This window comes from Nipponia nippon, unplaced genomic scaffold (assembly GCF_047370975.1).
Source record: "Nipponia nippon isolate SJK-2023a ecotype South Korea unplaced genomic scaffold, ASM4737097v1 scaffold_5, whole genome shotgun sequence".
NCBI classification, from domain to species: Eukaryota; Metazoa; Chordata; class Aves; order Pelecaniformes; family Threskiornithidae; genus Nipponia; species Nipponia nippon.
Genome location: NW_028262369.1, coordinates 69,928,070 through 69,945,664, shown reverse-complemented (window position 1 = coordinate 69,945,664; position 17,595 = coordinate 69,928,070). Strand labels below are relative to the sequence as shown.

Here is a 17,595-nt window from a genome sequence, read left to right as displayed (position 1 = left end):
GGGTCCCTCTGAATGGCAGCATAACCACGCAGTATTTCAGCCACTCCTCCCAGTTTCGTATCAACTGCAAATCTGTCTAGGCTGCACTCTGTCCCATCATACAGGTCATTAATGAAGATGATAAACAGTACTGTGCCAGTATGAAACCTGAGGGAGCTCTGGTGTTTTGCCTCCAACTGGACTGTATGCTGCCGACCACAACCCTCTGGGACTGGCGGTTCAGCCAGTTTTCAACCTACCTCACTGTGCACTTAACTAACACACGCTTTGTCAGCTTGTCTGTGGGATGTTATCAGAGATAATGTCAAAAGCCTTACTAAAGTTGAGATAAACAACATTTACTGCTCTCCCCTCACCCACCAAGCTAGATGTCTCATTATAGAAGGCTACCAGGTTAATAAAGCATGATTTCCCCTTTGTAAATCAATACCGACTACTCCCAGTCACCTTCTATGTCTTTAACATGTATGGAAACAGTTTCCAGGACTATCTTCTCCATCACCTTCCCAGGTTACAATGGAAGCTACAATGAAGTACAAAGAGCGCAGTTTGGTTTGGTATTTTTAAGAATATATTACAAATTTAAGAGTATCAGTTACACCTTTTAAAAACAGTATCCAACCAAAGGTCTAGCTAACCAAAGAACTGGTCTCTGAAGGTTTCAACAGTGAATGCCCTTGGAAAAAGTATAAAAATTGGTCAAATGCATAGTAAGGCTTCTCCAGAACACTATTCCAGCCTTCAACAATTTGCAATTCATGGACATCCTGTGCCAGAAATGGTGTTTCTGGTAATTCTTCATAGATTTTTCTTCCATTAATTTGTCTGATCATTTTTTAAGCCCACGTAAACTAATAACATCTACTCTTGTAGTAAGGAATTCCTCAGTGTAACTGCATACTGTGTGAGGAACCACCTTCCATAATCAAAATAAGTTAACTTATTTGTATCTCATTAAAAATGAGCTATGGCTATCTTGGTTGCAAAATGAACCTGAACCTTATCCAACGTAACCTGTAAAAGTTGTGTGGACTGTGAGCTATAGCCTGCAGCTGGCAGCATCTATGATTCAGATAATGCCAAAAAACTGTCAGCTGACAGCGCATTTTGGAATGCAGAAGGGATTAAAGAGAATCCAGAGGGGCAGCAGTACAAAAACCTCATAGCTGAATGGTATGATGCAGTTGTATTAGTCATGACACTAGCAGTCTCTCAATTGGAAACTCAAGGTGTTGCTTTGTCTGGATTCTATTTACTATTGAATTTCTATTGAAGTGTGCCTCTGGTGCATACTCTGGACACTAGACTTCTCTCTACTATTCCTCAAAATGAGACTTCCTCATTCAAATTTCAGTTTGATTCTCTCAAATCCAAAAGTCAACTATCAAAAAAAAAAAAAAGGTACTATCTCCATCGATTTCAGCAGATTTATTAAGATTTGGGATGCTTGTGTCTGTTCCAACCAGCACTGAGAAGTGGTTCTACTCATGGTAAATATGAACAACTCACATTAAAATTCCCAAAGGCGATTTATTTTTAATTCTCATTAAAACATACACTTTTCTTACAAATTAAGAAGTGCTGCAAACCCTTTGAACAGATTATAAATTACTGACCAAAAATGCAAAAACACAAGAGTGGAGCCTAACCTGTACTTGCCTTCCTCAGTAAAGTATTCTGTGTCCCTTATATAGGGGCTCCTTTCCAGGAAATTCCACTTTGGAAGACCTTTACTAATCAAAGAACAATAAACACTCTATACTGCTAAACATATACATATTTTAAAAATTGTACCCATTTTAGAAGTATTGTTCGTAAATTCTCTTGTCTTCTTCAAATAAATTTTGATTTACTTTTAAAACTTCTTTTATTTTTTACTTTATAGACTGAGGAATCCAGAAATTGTGTATCTGTAAACTGATCTCCACGCCTTAATTTGCTGTAAACAAAAGAAATAAAAGGCATCATGTATGAATATCACCTATGTAACTATAATTATAATAATTATGTAATTATAATAACAATTCCAAGTGGTAAATACTCTCAATGAAAGCTTGAGAGTAACTAAAGAAATTAAACTTATGGAAAATAAATATGTCTGAAATAGGAAGGCATAGATAACTACTGTTTTCCAAAACAATGCTAAAAATAGTAGTCTTTTTATGTGGCCTGTATCATATTAATACGTGAGTAATCATAACTTATTGCTATAAGACAAAACTCAAAAATTATTTAAACCAAGAGCTTAACAGCATCCATTCAGGACAGTATACTTGAAAATTACATATAAATAGGAGACAGTAATCTAAAATCTTGAGTGACATCCACTTTGTTTTCTGTTATTAGTTACTGTCTCTCTCCAGAAATACAGAAACTCATCACTGTGGAGTAAAAGAGAAGACTCTGTCAATATCATAATATTACAGCATTTTAGCATCCAATCCAATTAGTAAAAGAAAAATGTAACTCTAATCCCTTTGCATTTCTTTCACAAGCTATCTGGCATAAATATTTCTGAAAAGCCAGGGGTAAAGTGAAAAGACACTTCCTACATTACTGTTAGCTCCTATTTGTCCTCAGTCTCATTGCTTCAATTAATTGTTTGCTTACTTACAGAGGTAAACAAAAATATTTTGAGGGTGTATGAGAACATTAAGCTAATTTTTTCAGTCTGTGGATTTATTTTCTTCTCCTTCCACAGTTTTGCCAGAAAAGGAAAACATACTCCTTTTACACCTTTGTCATAAAGTAAGTTGCTATGATCCTTTTACTCTCAACGTTATTACAGAGAAATCTTGATACTGTCTTTACCTTGTGAATATGCATTCTACTAATACACATACAACACAGCATAATTTTTCCTTAAATTAATATTATACTTTAAAAGAAACAAACAAACAAAAACCCCCAATGAACTTTGTGGCAAAAAACTCTTAGAATATTTTCAGAAGTAATCAACTTAAAGGTCCATCGGGATTTAGATCTATTCACGTAAGTGCAAATACATTAGTTTTCTTAATGGAAGTTTGGCTTTAAAATCCTCTTTTAAATTTTAATAGTTATTACACAATTTATGTCTTTTAACAATCTTGGAAACCCTACGCCACTAAATTTGCTAAGAACACTGAGAGGTAAATAACTAATTATCAAATTAATATATCTTAAACTCAAATGATTTCTTATATTAGATACAGCTAGTTAAAGCAAAATGACTGAATTATATAATATTAGTGCATAAATTATCTTGCCACTTGACAATATTACCAGGACATTATTATGGTATAAGTTTACGTTTAAGTAGAACATTTACAATTATCGACCTCCAAAGGGGTCTATATCATGATAAACATTAAAAATTCACCATTATTCACTACTAGTATAAAATTTTATATTACATGCTATATTTACATTTTGAGACTTGAATACTGTTGGTGTCTTACTTTGGCACTTAGAAATCCTGCCACGCTAACAGGAAATGTTTTGTATCAACATTGAAGTATCTTTGCAAAAGAGATTTGTGAAAGAAACAGTTCAACTGTTTATTTGGGAGTTTTAATAGCAAATCTTTACTGGGGATATTTATGTACCCTAAAAAACACCAACCCAAACAAAAGCCCTAATTTATTTATATCTACCTGTTTAGACTGGGTTCTTTGTAGCAAATAGCGGCTCTTCCTCGTCTAGTTAGTGCTGCGGAGTTTTCTTCTAAAGTTGTGGGGGGTTTAGGTGAGGAAGTGTGAGAGCGTATACTAGTATTTGTCAGATCTTGCAAAGCCTTTCTCCCTGTGAATACAATAGTTTATATGCTTCATTGTAAATATTTTCTGAATCATTAAGTAAGCTTTCAATTCATAATCATTATTAATTAGTATTTCTTAATTCAGGTACTTTGGTTACTGCTCCTACTCTAAAGATGCTCAGCAAAAAATGGGATAGATAATCACAGAAAATGCCACTACAGCAGCTTTCAACCTACCCAAATTTGGAGCTGTTTGAGGTCTGCCATGGCTCTTGGGACATTTTAAGAAAGCCCCAGAACTACTGTAATTTGCAGCTAGCTGCTTAAGACTCCCCAAGAGCTATTACAGTTAAAAAAAAGCAAAACTGCCACAGCTCATGGCATTGAATGCGGGGAGAGGGCATAGATGTATAATCTGAAGATTCAGCCTCTACAAGAGTTCTCTAGGACTGCATTTTCCAGCTTTATGCCTGCTCTTTGAGCATATGTGCATAAAATCAGCCCAGCAAGGTCAGCCTCCTTATCTTCAAAACTGTATATTACCGAACTATTTACAATGCCTCATATTTTGAGCCACTGAACATGTCTAAAAGGAATACTCCATAAAAAAAGTAACCAGCCTTCGTAGAAGTACTGTTTTTGTCAGCTTTCCGTAATCCTTTAAGACCAATTCAAAATGCCAGACTAAACTATCAATATTTAATTTGGAGACAAATATTGTGCTAACTTGGGAGAAATATTGAAACTATTATTTAGCCCACATTTCAAAAAATTTGAAACCATTTATAGATCATAGTCTTTCTGAAAAGCACTAAGATTTAATGGAGACAGCAATCCAAGATGAAATAAATAGTCTTAATCTGTATTTCTTAAAAGTTCTTCCAAGAGTGTACATTCCTCTCTGATACAGGTCAAGTTTTAGATTTACTGCATCCAGATGAGAACATTTGGAATGTAGTTTTTCAAAGGAACTACATTTAAAACTCTCTTATCTTCACTTCTCAAATTTCAACGCTTTACCTTAAATCCCCTGTAGCAGCAAATGGATGCTATTGATCTCATAGAGGAAATTCATACACATATGGGATAAATGATGACTTTTTTGTTGTGCCTACCCCGAGACTAACAAATTATATCACTGTATATTTACATACCTGTCAAAAAAAGTGAATATTTTCTTTCTTTATTGTAACATCTAAATGCCTTGTACAGTCTAGCAAACACACTCTTAACTGACGGTCAAGCCGATAGTGCTAAATTACTATTTCCTTGGAGCAGAACGCTGTGTTGAGATCAAGTAAAATACCTCAGTGGGTAAGACTGATCATTTTATCAACAGTCTTCTGAAATGTGTTAAGCAGAGACAAAGTCAGAGGCTCTTCATTGGATTTCTGCTAACTTTACTTCTGAGAGACATATTAAGGTGACTTTGGGCTGCTTGCAGCAACTCCCTCCTGATTTGTGAAGGCAAAAGAAAAGCATAGTCTTTTCAAGGAGTTCATTAAGGAAGAGCAATGCTCATTTGGTTTAAATGAGAGGGCTCTCAGATCATGAAAAACCTCCCAAGTTTTGCTGCCTCACAAATCAATCTTGATTTGTACTGGTTTAAAAGTGAAAGTAAAATGTTATTCCGAGTTTTTCCTAAAGCTTAAGGTTCGAGATCAGGTCAGCTGCTTTTTAAGCAGCAAGGATTTTGAGACATCCACGAGTCTGCATTATTTAGGAAAGCTGGATGCCTTTGAGTGTGAATATTTATGTTCACGTAGATCTAACTATATAGAGACTTTCATGACAGGAGACTTTCAAGGTATATTTCTATGCACAGCTCAAGGTAGTGATCAGAAGAGCTGACATCATCAGAAAGGATGGCATTTCCTTGCCCTCTTTGAATTCAAGATATGGATTTGAATGTAGGATGAAAAATGAACTGGGTTTTGAACTATGCTTACAGGGATGAAGATCAAATGATTAGCTTGTTTTTTATGTCAGTAGTCTTTGATACTGTGGATCACAAGGGTTTACTAATTTATCATTAAAGCTAATAAAATTATAGGATCCTTTTTCTACCTTCCAAAGAAGGAATCAGGGATGAGAAGATGCAACTGCAAACCAGGACTAATACCTCACACAATAGTCTAATTCTGCCAGTATTCCTATTCTGTGGTCATGTAGAATAGGAGATTTTTTTTTTTTGGCCATTGTGTCCTAGCATTCAAATGAAGCCAAGGCAGTATGTGCTTGATAGTTTGGGATTCAAACTATTAATTTGAGCCAGGAAACTGTCTAGGTGTTGGGACATTCTTAGAGACAATGAAGTAAACAGCAACTTGTTGAGAATAAATATGTTTACAAAATAGATCTCTCATGCTAGGAAACTTCAAAGCTACATTTTAAAGCATATTTAAATTCTAGCATAGATGTGTTAGTCATATATTCCTTTAGCTACTTTACAGTAATTTCAGTGTATGACAGACAAATCTAAACCTATCTTCCAGACTACACTAAAGTTTGATTATTTTCTTAACTTAATGTATTTTACTTAAAAAAGAGGTTGCCACATGAAAGCTTGCTTATAGGTAGATTCTAGAGAAAACCTGCTCAAACTGCTTTTTTTAGATCTCGGAATTCCTGTTGAATTGCAGTATTTCTAAAGAAATGCAAATGAAATCTTGAAGTCTAGCTATGTTCTTCATTTATGAAGGGAACCGTGGAGTTCACTCTTATTTCCCTTGTATAAAAGCTCAAGTTATTGTATCTTTTCTATTCCCAACTTTCTGAATGCCATCACATTCTTTGAAAAATGAATACAGGCTCCAACTATGCTCCACAAGAATGTAGACTACTTACAACTGCCCAACTAAATGTCATCTTGGAATATACTGAAAAGTAACAAGGATATTAGTTACCACAATTTTAAAATATATTGTGACTGATACATGATATAGAATAATTTTAGTGATTTTTAGTCTTACCTTTTTCCACTCCTGTTTTATCCACTCTAAGCAAGCAAGAAAAGTAGGTCAGTATTAAGAGAAGATACCTTACCACTATTTCAGGCACTACCTAATTGAAAATGCCGTTTTTTTTCTCACCCATACACTTACCATGACAAGGTGTCAGAGGCTTTTTGTAAGTCTCTTTAGAAATATGATCCAGTTTTTGTTCTGCTTTTCCAGCATCCAGTGCTTTATTATGATCATTTTCCCCACAGATTTCAGAGTTTTTCAGTATAGAGAAGTTGATGGAAGCACTGTGGTTATCAAGAGCTGGGAGCTCCACATTGGAAAGACCTTCCTGGAGAACGCTATCTACATTTAATGGCATATTCTTAGAACATTCGACAGGTAAGAATTTTAAAAATTCTGATTTTTGAACTGTAGGCTTCACTTTGCCCATAGAGGAGTCTATCTCATGAGGGACTTCGTGGTTATCCAAAATATTCTGCCCTCCCTGATCAATATGCCTGAAATAATTTTTTTCTGGTCTGGTCTCAGTAACATCAGAACAAAACCGCTGTTTGCACTTTACCTGATTATCAGGAGAATTAGTCATGTGAGGGTTTTTGTGTGCCACTGATGAGGAATCTACTTGCTTTAACATATTGGCATCATCATCAACTTGTTCTTTAGCTTGTGGTGTATCCATAGCTACACCATTCTGAGTAACTACAGCTACTTGCATTTGCTGAACTTCAGTTATTTTATTTCCATGAACAGCCTCTGCATGCAATGCATCCTTATTTTTTAATTCTTCATTTTTACAAAGTGAGAACTGTGTAAGATTTTCTTTTGGTGTTATATATGCTTTCCAGCTAGCCTTTGCCAATGTACTTTTGAATCTGCCTGGCGAAAAATGGCTACTCTTTTGGTCTACTTTCTGAGTAATTTTATGAATGCTGTCACTTTTTTTGTTGTATTTTCTCTTTATAATATGCTTCTGGTCTTGTTTTCTCTTGCTGTCATGTTGGTGTACCTCTGTTTGAGACTTTTTTGAAATATATTCTCCATACCGCCCATTTTCCTCTCTACAGTTTTTTGCTGTGCTCATTTTAGAAGGCTTTTGAAAAGTTTTCCTGTTTATTTTTGGTCTGCTATGTTTCTCATTTGTATGCAGAAAGTCCTGCTGTAAAGGCAATACATTAGAAGTGTTATCCTTGAATGGTAAATTTTCAGCACAATAAACTTCTGGCTGGATCTTGTTAACAGATGAGTCTGAGTCTGCTTTTTGCATTTTGCTTTCCATGTCTTCAAACGTTTCTGAGACATTTTCTTTATTTGTCTCCTGTTTTCTTGGACTCATTAAGTCAACCTGATATGTCCTCCTCGTATCTTTAGCTTTACTTGAACAATTTTGTGCTTGACAATATTTGCTGGTATTTAGCAAACTCTGTTTCCTTACAGAATTTTCTGTAGGTAGCTCTTCTGTCTGGCTTTGTAACAGTTGAGTTTGTGAGTCAGTAGTTTTTGAAATTTTAGTACTGTCAGCCCTAGTGTGCCCTTCTTCTGCATACAAATTTGAACTTACTTCAGTCTTGCTTTTAATTTTCTCTTTATCCTTCTTAGAATATTTTACTTTTCTGAGATTTCCTAATAATTTATCAGAACTGGCATTACTATTTTTATTTTGGTGTAATTTACCTTTGTCTTTTGCTGTGACTGTGAGTAGTTCGCCCACATCACTGGCAGTCAACTCCATATCAGCATCATAAACAGTTTCTTCAGGCTTCATCTTGTCAGTAAAAAGCATCTTCTTAACATCTATCTGACTTTCATTGCTGAATTCAAGAGGTGAAGGAATAATGCGAGACAACTTACTTGAACTTTCCTGCAAAGTCCGGTCATTGGTGTTGCTGCCACTGTTGATACCATGATGAGGCACATTATTTGAGCTACACTTTTTATCAAAATCCTTGATATTAGGTTGAGTTTTTGACTTAGGAAGTACTGCATGTTTCTTTCTTTCAGTCACATTTCCACAAAATGGCAATGAACTATCATTACATTGTTTTGGAAGCTCCTCAGATTGTCTTAAAGATTGTGTATTTTTGACATGAGTCAGGAAGGCATTATTGCAAGTTAGTTCTGTGCATAATTGATTTTCTGCAAAGAGAAAAATTTCAGCAGCTTGGGGAAAGAGAACAGTTATCAGAATAAGACAGATTACTGAAGGTTGGACCAGAAGCATGGAAAATTACAAACTGCTTTTTTTTTTTTTTTTTTTTACTGAATACACACATTCTATGGTTGGTCCTTAAAAATTCAGTTAACTAGAACTAATTTCATATTTTACCAAAGTTGGACTTTTGAAATTGGTTATAAATAAAAATGTATTTTTCTATAACTACTTCAGTTATTATTTGGTTATCTTATCAAAGTTCTATTCTGTTCACATTAATTTTATTACATTTCAGCTGTGTTATTTCAATGAACATTATTCTACAAGTGATTTTCAGAACACCTATACTTATGGGTGAGCATTCTACTTTTTATTAGTTTATTACAGTTTGGAAATCTTACTATACCTTCTGTGTTGCACATCAAGTAATGAATTATTAAATACTAATTTTCAGATAGCTCTGAAAAATGAATCACCTGTACAGAAATACATCATACCTTTTAAAAACGTATTTTTGTCAATGGTTGTTTCCACCGGATATATTTCAATTAACTTTTGCTTATTTGTACCAGAAGGCAATGGTAATGCACACTTGACTTGATCCGAATCCGTTTCCTTTGACAAAATAGTGGTACACTTATAAAAATTTGATATTTCACACACAGAAGGGTTATCTTGCTGTTTTGCATTAGCTTTTGCAATTAAAGGAAGCTTCACTGGCAATTCTGCAGATCTGAAACGAGGAAATTTTACTGTGAAGATTTTTGTTACATTTTATGCCATAACACTCAATAGTTTAAAACATTCCCTTAATAATGTAGAAAAGCAGAAAACAAGAACTCAAGTATGAAATCTGGTTCTATCTTAGCGGCAAATGTATTTTTCACGATAGAGAATCCTGCTTTGTGCTGGTGAGATCCTATGAAGAAAGCAGCAAGTTATTCAAACACAAGTTTCGTCTGCCACTCTCTCTCTATATAAATTCCAAGTTGCAAATAGGTAATTTCTGAATTAGACAGGAAATTGTTTCTCATTACCTCAAAAATACCTGGGACAATATACAAATATTAATTGTAAAAAAATCCAGAGACACTTACCAACTTCAGCATATAATATAAGCACCTACCTAGCAGACTGACGTGTACTCTTGAACTGGTGGTCATTAGAAGGGCTACTTGGACCAGCTGACAGAGAAAGAGAACTCTGAAGATTCTTTCAAAAGAACAGCAGTGGGGAGGCAGAAACAGTTAAATATTCTCTTTTGGTTTAAGTATCAGAAATATCCACAGGGAAAAAATATAATGAATGGGCAAAAAATAGAAGTACTGATGAAAGGTGCATGATATTCAAACACACACAATAATTTTAAAGAAAAATATTTTGTAGCAAAACTTATCAAAATCTGTAACCTACTTGCATTCCAAAGCAATGCACAGACTTTTTAAATGTAGCTATAACTAATGCAAAGTGCATTATACACATAGAAGCACAGAGCAACACTAAGCAACTGTTTAGAACAGACAATAAAAATAGTATTTTTTTTTAATTAACTGTAAATTTGCCATGATACAAGGACTAACGTGGACTATGTTTTCTGATAAAATTTCCACATGCAAGATATTTATTGCAGCATTAAGCAAGGAAGGGAAGTAGCTCACTCATTGGTGAAGAAACCACACACTGAAGAACTATGCTTTTTTTTTTTTTTAATCACATGACTTCATCAGGGCTAACTGATATTTAACTTTTAGATACTTTGTAAACAAGATTAAACCCTAAATTTTTAGCACAAGCAACAGCAAAATTTAATTGATTTCACTAGACTGGGGTTTCATCACAAGTTTTAAGGAATTGGGGTAAATGTTTTAAAATCCATATATGATTTCAACGTTGCACGCATTTAGATGCTTTGAAAATATTATCCTGGAAAATGAGCTCAATATGGTAATAGCTCAAAAAACATCTTACCTCAGAAAGACTGCTTATTTCTATTGCAGTTAAGAGGTTATCATTCAAAAATGCTTCTATTTCTATAAGACTTTTATTCTACATGTAAAAGAAAAGTAGTTTAAAAAATATATTTTAAGTGGCTTCTGGCTTAAGACAAGACAAGACATAAAGGTGAATCTATATTGTAGTTTGTTTTTTTTTTTTTACACTCAATTGAGCACAAACTGATCTTTAATATCAAATATAAAGATGAAGCTGACACTAAAATAGCTATGGATAGACATATACACCAATAGACAAAACAGTAAGTACAAAAAAATCCTATAAAAGAAAAATCAAACATGAATGCTATGCTATCAGATGACATAACTTGACAAATCCAAAATGTGCATTTTAAGTCACCGTTTTAAGAAGCAATACTAAGTTCCAAAAAAGATAAAGCCTTGGTTTAGCTGATCTAAGTTTAAATGGTATTATTTGCAGCATACCAAACAGTTTAGTTTTCGACGAAGCAAGATATTATGAAGCTGCAGCTTTTCTACTTCCTTCTGAAGAAAAATCTTCTCATTCTTTAGCTTCCGAGAATTTTCTTTCTCCACACTCAAAGCCACAGCTAATGCTTTATTATTTTGTTTTAAAGATACTTTAAACATAGATGAGTTATCTAAAGAAGACAAAATCATATTATTTTCAATAGCTTCAATCGCAGGCCCTCTCTGCATGAACTATCACTATATAACAACATTTTTATCTGTAGGTTTTGGTGGAATATTAGCAAACCCTAACACTTCCTAATATAAAACTGTTTCTGTTGGCTGTCATTCTGATGACTACTCTGTCAGCTTCAAGTTCAAGTTTAATTCATTCACAGATTCTGCTCTAGTCTGGATTTTTAAAAATAAGGTTATTTTAAGAAGAAAGCATTTATAAATCGATGGTTTCACAGGCATAAAAACATTTCCAAACTTCTAAAAAACAAATATACATTTCAGAAATTAAAAACTTCAAACATCTTGAGCATAACTGTGAATTTTGACAACAGAAAGTAAAAAAGCTTTAAATTAGAAAAATACCTTCCACTGTCCTAATGAAAACCTGCCTACTCATATCTGTTGCAGAATGTTTTAGGAACTTCAGTTTTGTTTGTTTTTTTTTTCCAGTGACACTGCATATTAATTACCAAGATGATTTTTTTTTTTTTTTGCCTCACATTCATAGTACACAGAGAGTTAACTTGAACTCAAGGTAGAGACAAGTCTGACCATACTCTTTTATAGTACAAAAAGGAGCGAGTTTAGCTTGAAATCTGCCCCAACTACATCTCTTCATTGTCTTTTGTTATTACTTCTGTGATCTGTAGTCCAAAATTTGCAAGGCCTTATTTGTTTGCTTTGGGAAACAGGCAACAGAAGTGGAACCTTGTTAATCCAAACATCATGCTTTGAAATTACTATTCAGCTTAGTGAATTATTTGCATTACTGCTGTATGGAGATTTCTAAAGGACATTATTATTATTCATCTATTCAGTTTATTTTTCACTGAAAATTAGTATTTTTGACATAAAGCCACAGTAAGTTCAAATATATACATAAAAACAACAGAAAAATATGTAAAAAATAAAAATATATATATGCACACACAAACAACAAAAGTACTTGCCACACCAATCACAGAAAGAGAAGCAGAAGTCAACGTTCACTTAACCATGCTGCTTGAATTAGAGAGCTCTGAAATAGCAGTGTTTCACTACATTTATAGTTTCCTTACCTTTTGCAGAAGAAGATTTGAGATGTTGCAGTGTTGTTTTTGTGAGAGCCAGAAACAAAACCCAACTGTCTACCATGACAAACCTATGTTTGAATTTAATCCTGACTTACTGGGAAAACAAAGTACTTTCTGGCAAGTGATTAAATTAGCAGAATAATATTAGTAGTTTTCCTTGATTCAATAAATGACTCAATGAAGAATTTTATATAAATCCCATTTTGCAAATGGGAATACTAGCTATTTTACTATGGCAACTATTTTAAAAGGCCATTGATTTTACTCATTTTGGTACCTCAGTTTTTAGACACCCCAAATGGACATGGATGTTAGAAATGCACTTGAGTACACTCTTTTTAAAAAACATTGGCATGCCAAAAAGCAAGTACTGAAAATACTCAGAGAACTAGATAAACAAACAACTACAATCATGTGTTTTAACTTTCAGACTCTCCTAAAAGTCTCAACATACCACATTAATATTTTTATCAGGCAGCAATTCAGCAAATCATGTTAAATACGATTACTATTCCTTTTGAGGTCATACATTCTAAGTACAGTAAATGGCTTCAGTTTTAACAGGACTTACTTATTAATTTAGTTTTGATTTTAGATGCTAAAGAAGCATTCCGTTTTGCAGCTTGTAATGTTCCATCGCTCTTCTTCATATGTCCTTTAACAGCATCCAAGGTGAAAATGGTAGATGATTTAGCAGTTGCTTGTTTATCCATCATCAAAATGAACCTGTACATTGCCAAGAGGAATGCCCAAATAATACGTGATCTTTCTCACACTTTTCAAAGTTAAGTTTCATTACCTCTTATCAGGATTTGTTACCTCTGAAGTTGAGAAAATTGCTTCAGTCTTTACCTTTGTTCAATTAATTCAGACAGGTTAATGAATTGTTCCTTGAGACTTAAGTCACGTTATTAGAGTGGCAAAATATTTAACTGATAAACATAAAGACTAAAAGGATCACAGATATTTGATCTCGTCCATTCCCTCAACTTGTTTATCCGAGTTTACACTTAAAAGGAAAAAAACACAAGGTTCTATCACTTCATAATATGACCAGACCAGCTTTTGCTTTGTTAGGACAAATCTCAAACGGAAGCATTTAAAGAAACTGCATTATAAATGCTACAAATCTAAACAAGCAGCGACAGAGACCGGCGAGCAAGCACAGGCGGAAGAGGGAGCGGTGTCCCAGCACACCCCTCCGCGCAGGCAGGTCCCGCCGCCAGCCGGGCCCCGGCTCCCTCCCGTCCTCACAGGGGAGAGGCAGCGCGCGCGCGCCCCGGCCCGCCTCGGGCGGTTGGGCGGCAGCCGTTGGGCCAAGCCGCTCGCGCGCTCCCAGCCACACGCCTCGCGGCTGGCGGGGCGGGGCGCGGCGGCGAGCGGGCAGGGCCGCGAGGCCGGGGGGCGGGCGGGGAGAGAGGGAGAGATCCGTGCAAACTGATCCATGCCCCCGTTTTATGCTGGACGAAGGGTTACTTGGAATTAAATCCTTGGGTGACAGCTGAGCAAAACAACGCACGAAAGCCAGAAAAGGCGACAAACTTACCAGAGAATCAGTAACGCTTTGTGCTTCATAATTCAAAGGTAAAATGCAGAGCCAGGCCGTAACAGTTGGAGACAAACCCGTCCCACATCTGCAGCTGGATTTATACCACAACCAACATCCACTGCTGCATCTTTTTTGATGCTTTGTTGATAAAACAAGAAAGGCACGGCAGCAGTTTTGTCACGTACGTGCAAAATCAACCATGTTAAAATAGTTCACGTGTACTCTTACATGCAGTCTCACGCATTTCTCTTCAGAAATGGGATACGCATAAGTCATTAACCTTTAATCCATGGTTCCAGTTCTTTAGTGACATTCCTGGGTGTTCTAAAAAGGAGTGAGATGCGTGTGACTTTTCAACTGTATGTCTTTGCAAAACCATTTTAAATACCAACCATTAATAATGCTAAAATTAAAAAATAAATATTAATTGTAGAAACGCTTAGCATCAATCCCAGTACACTGTGAGGAAGGGAGTAGGGAACTGCAGATGTCCCACCTGGCTGGCAGAGATTTTTAGGAAGAGTTTGAAGTATTTGGCTTTCTGTTCAAAGAGTTCCTTTAAGTTAAAAAGAGAAATCCGTGTAATTTCTTCTCAGTGGAAAGTTAAATTTCTTTTTGGCTGATCTGTAGCTACTAGTAATAGACGAAATAACAATTAATAGACAGTCATCAAGACAGTTATGAAAACAAAAATGACAAATTTAAAAACCAATAGATTATAGCAAGTATGCACGCTGCCTGCGTACTTACTGACTTGTAAGGGTAGGAGTCTCCGATGTCAGAATCTGAGCAAGCCCGCTTTTAGTTTGGTTCAGGTAATATTAGCACTGGGAATTGCAAGGAAGTATTTCAGTCTAATAAAATGCTTTTCCCAAAAATCTGTTCTGAGCCCAAAAGCCCTTGCTCTTTAACACTCCCTTCACATACATTCTCTTTCACTTGCTATGTGTGCCCAGCCCTACCATTAGTTCAGGTGGACATTAGTTCCTAAATTTGATCCAGGAATCAGTAAACTTATAGTAAACAATTTTGTGAAAATCTTAAGAGAGTTAATGTTTTAATTTATTTGAAGATTTACAGGTATGTGGAAGGTTGAAATAAAAAACAGCATTAGGTTCCGTAACGCAGTAATCATCATGAAAATCTTACCTTTCCGTCTGCTGACATTACAATATGCTATAAAGTAAATCAAAGGAATTGCACAATAAGTACCTGTGGCATTATCTGAAAATGTATCTTCATGAACTTACTACTTTCATAATCTGCTGCAAATAGCATCTGGAGAGTCTCTCTTTTCTACCTTTTCTTAATTTGTGTGTGATATGTGGCACAATTTCTCAGTGTGGCCCTGAAGCTGCAAAACCCTATGCTTCTATTCAATCCCCCTAAAATACAGATTTGATCCAGCACGCCTTATATACCTTTGGTACATTTCCCCTTACAAGGCAACTTGGAAGTGACTGTAGCCACTGTAAAACTCTGGCCCAATAAAAGAGCAAATAACCTTACGTAACTTTAAAAATAGAAAACCAATCAAATAAAACTTACCTCCTTATCCTTTCCAGAAGGCAGTGGGTTTTTCCTCCAGATCCAATCATGAGTTTTCATTTCCTCCAGTTTTACAACAGTTCCAAGTCCTGAAGGGGCAATCACCAAGTTGCTTCCATTTAATGTTTATGTCACTACTGCGGGCAATAAATTTAAAACAAAACACCAAGTATTGCTTTTCCACCTGTGGTCATACTTTCCTTTACACTCCTCTGAGGAACTCCCACACTGTAACATTTCACATGTAAAAATCGCCAGTTAATTGCCAGCTGCTCAAAGCAGGGAAGAGCTTAAAGCACTGCCAAGTTTCACAGCCTATATATCTTAAATATATATTAAGAGCAAAATTCTGGTTTTCGGACACTTGGGATCCTATGACTGGTCTTTAAACCGAACAGAAATGAGAAGGAGCGAGGGAAAGACAAACAGGCAGGCCTGTTGTAAAAGGCCTAACCATTTGGGAAGTGTTGTATTGAGTGTGTATCTTACCAGATACTTGCAAATCCATCTCTGAGAAAAATCTTCGTTGAGGAATTAATCCCACAGGGTCTTGCAAAGCATAAGCTATGACTAAAGGACTTCTGGTGGGTAGATGACATAGAGCAGCTTCTCGCTCCGTGAATCTTCTCACGTCCAACGAGACTTGAGCTTATGCTATAGTTTTTCCTGAAATTACAGTATTAAGAACACATCTTCCTCTAATCGTACCCTTTCTTGCACAAGCTTAATGAAAAATCATTTCTTAACGCCTCTTCCCCTCTGTCAAATTGACTGAAATTAGTAAATTGAAACACAAACATAGAGGATGAGCAGGTAAGCCTGGCTTCCTTTGGAAACTAGTGAAAAACCAAAACAAAAAGTCCCTGTGTTCATTTCCCAAGAACATGCAGCTCAAAAGGCAGCTTGCTTGTGCAGGCTGGCTATGCTGCATGCTTCTATACCAAGTATATGCTGTACTAAGCTTGAATAGTAATGATATTTCATATGGTTAAATCTGAGCTCCAAAACCTTACCGTTTGCACTGTTTGTCTGTGTGTATACATATATTGACTGAAACCATGTATATTGTTCTGGTCTCCCAGTGCAGAAATAGATGAAGGAACATTGTTCAGACTTTTGAGGCAAACCCAAGCCAGCTTAAAGGCGAAAACAAACATAGAAAGCTGCAGCTTTATTAAGTGAATGTTTTAGAGTGAGAAAGACTGGAAGTTATAACTTAGAATATATTGTAACATTTGACAACAGTGGCCACATTTAAGTTGCCATTGCTATGTATGAACTAATCCCAGTGAATAAGGGACAACACACTTTATATCCTTACTAAAGATACAGTTAAACCAGACACCATTATTCCACAGAAATAATGTATTACACTTATTTTCACTTATTTTATAGGAAGTCCATCATCCATGAATTATCAGTCTGTACTGCATTCAGTGGCATGTTGTAACTTGTGTGCTTATTTAATTAATTAGATATGAAGCATTAAAGACCTGGCTTCTGGGTACATTCTTCGCCAAGAACTGTTCAGAGAGCACATGAGAGCCATGGTGGTTGGCACACCATTTCCTCTCTTTGCGGCAACTGTAGCATGCTTAGCTGCCAAAGAAAATGAAACATGTGACATACTTACTGTAGCTTTAACTGCCATTCTAATGCAAATCAGCATTAAGATAAAAAGAAGCGAGTTCCAAGTAGTAAGTGATCACTCAGAGTTACACAATTTCAAAGAGAATTTATTATCTCCCTACTAGGACCAGATGCAACATGATTTAGATGGCTCTTTCCTTTAATGTCCCTCACTTGACTGAGGGGAAGTCTGAATTACAAGTGTATGGCCCTAAATAGTAACTGAAAACAAAGTAACCTATGAATATTTAGGTATTCTCAAAATCAAAATGTAGTAACAGA

General features: G+C 35.6%; 1 protein-coding gene across 2 annotated transcripts in view; it reads right to left on the bottom strand.

Annotated features, from left to right (window-relative positions):
• Positions 1-1,510: 1,510 nt before the first annotated feature.
• SGO2 (shugoshin 2) overlaps positions 1,511-17,595 on the bottom strand; it is a 17,595-nt gene continuing 1,510 nt past the window's right edge. Inside the window, exons 3-15 of one of the 2 annotated variants that reach the window (XM_087734313.1) lie at positions 16,174-16,350; positions 15,685-15,773; positions 14,891-14,963; positions 14,633-14,766; positions 14,134-14,460; positions 13,159-13,313; positions 11,293-11,468; positions 10,823-10,900; positions 9,981-10,066; positions 9,352-9,587; positions 6,844-8,838; positions 3,636-3,783; positions 1,511-1,939 (exon numbers count right to left, since the gene is read on the bottom strand). In XM_087734313.1, coding sequence (XP_087590439.1) covers positions 1,834-1,939; positions 3,636-3,783; positions 6,844-8,838; positions 9,352-9,587; positions 9,981-10,066; positions 10,823-10,900; positions 11,293-11,468; positions 13,159-13,313; positions 14,134-14,162 — 3,009 coding nt within the window. In that variant the 5' untranslated portion in view covers positions 14,163-14,460; positions 14,633-14,766; positions 14,891-14,963; positions 15,685-15,773; positions 16,174-16,350 and the 3' untranslated portion in view covers positions 1,511-1,833. Of the gene's footprint in view, positions 1,940-3,635; positions 3,784-6,843; positions 8,839-9,351; positions 9,588-9,980; positions 10,067-10,822; positions 10,901-11,292; positions 11,469-13,158; positions 13,314-13,406; positions 13,543-14,133; positions 14,461-14,632; positions 14,767-14,890; positions 14,964-15,684; positions 15,774-16,173; positions 16,351-17,595 lie in introns of those variants that run through there. The other variant, XM_009462354.2, reaches the window with a different exon arrangement.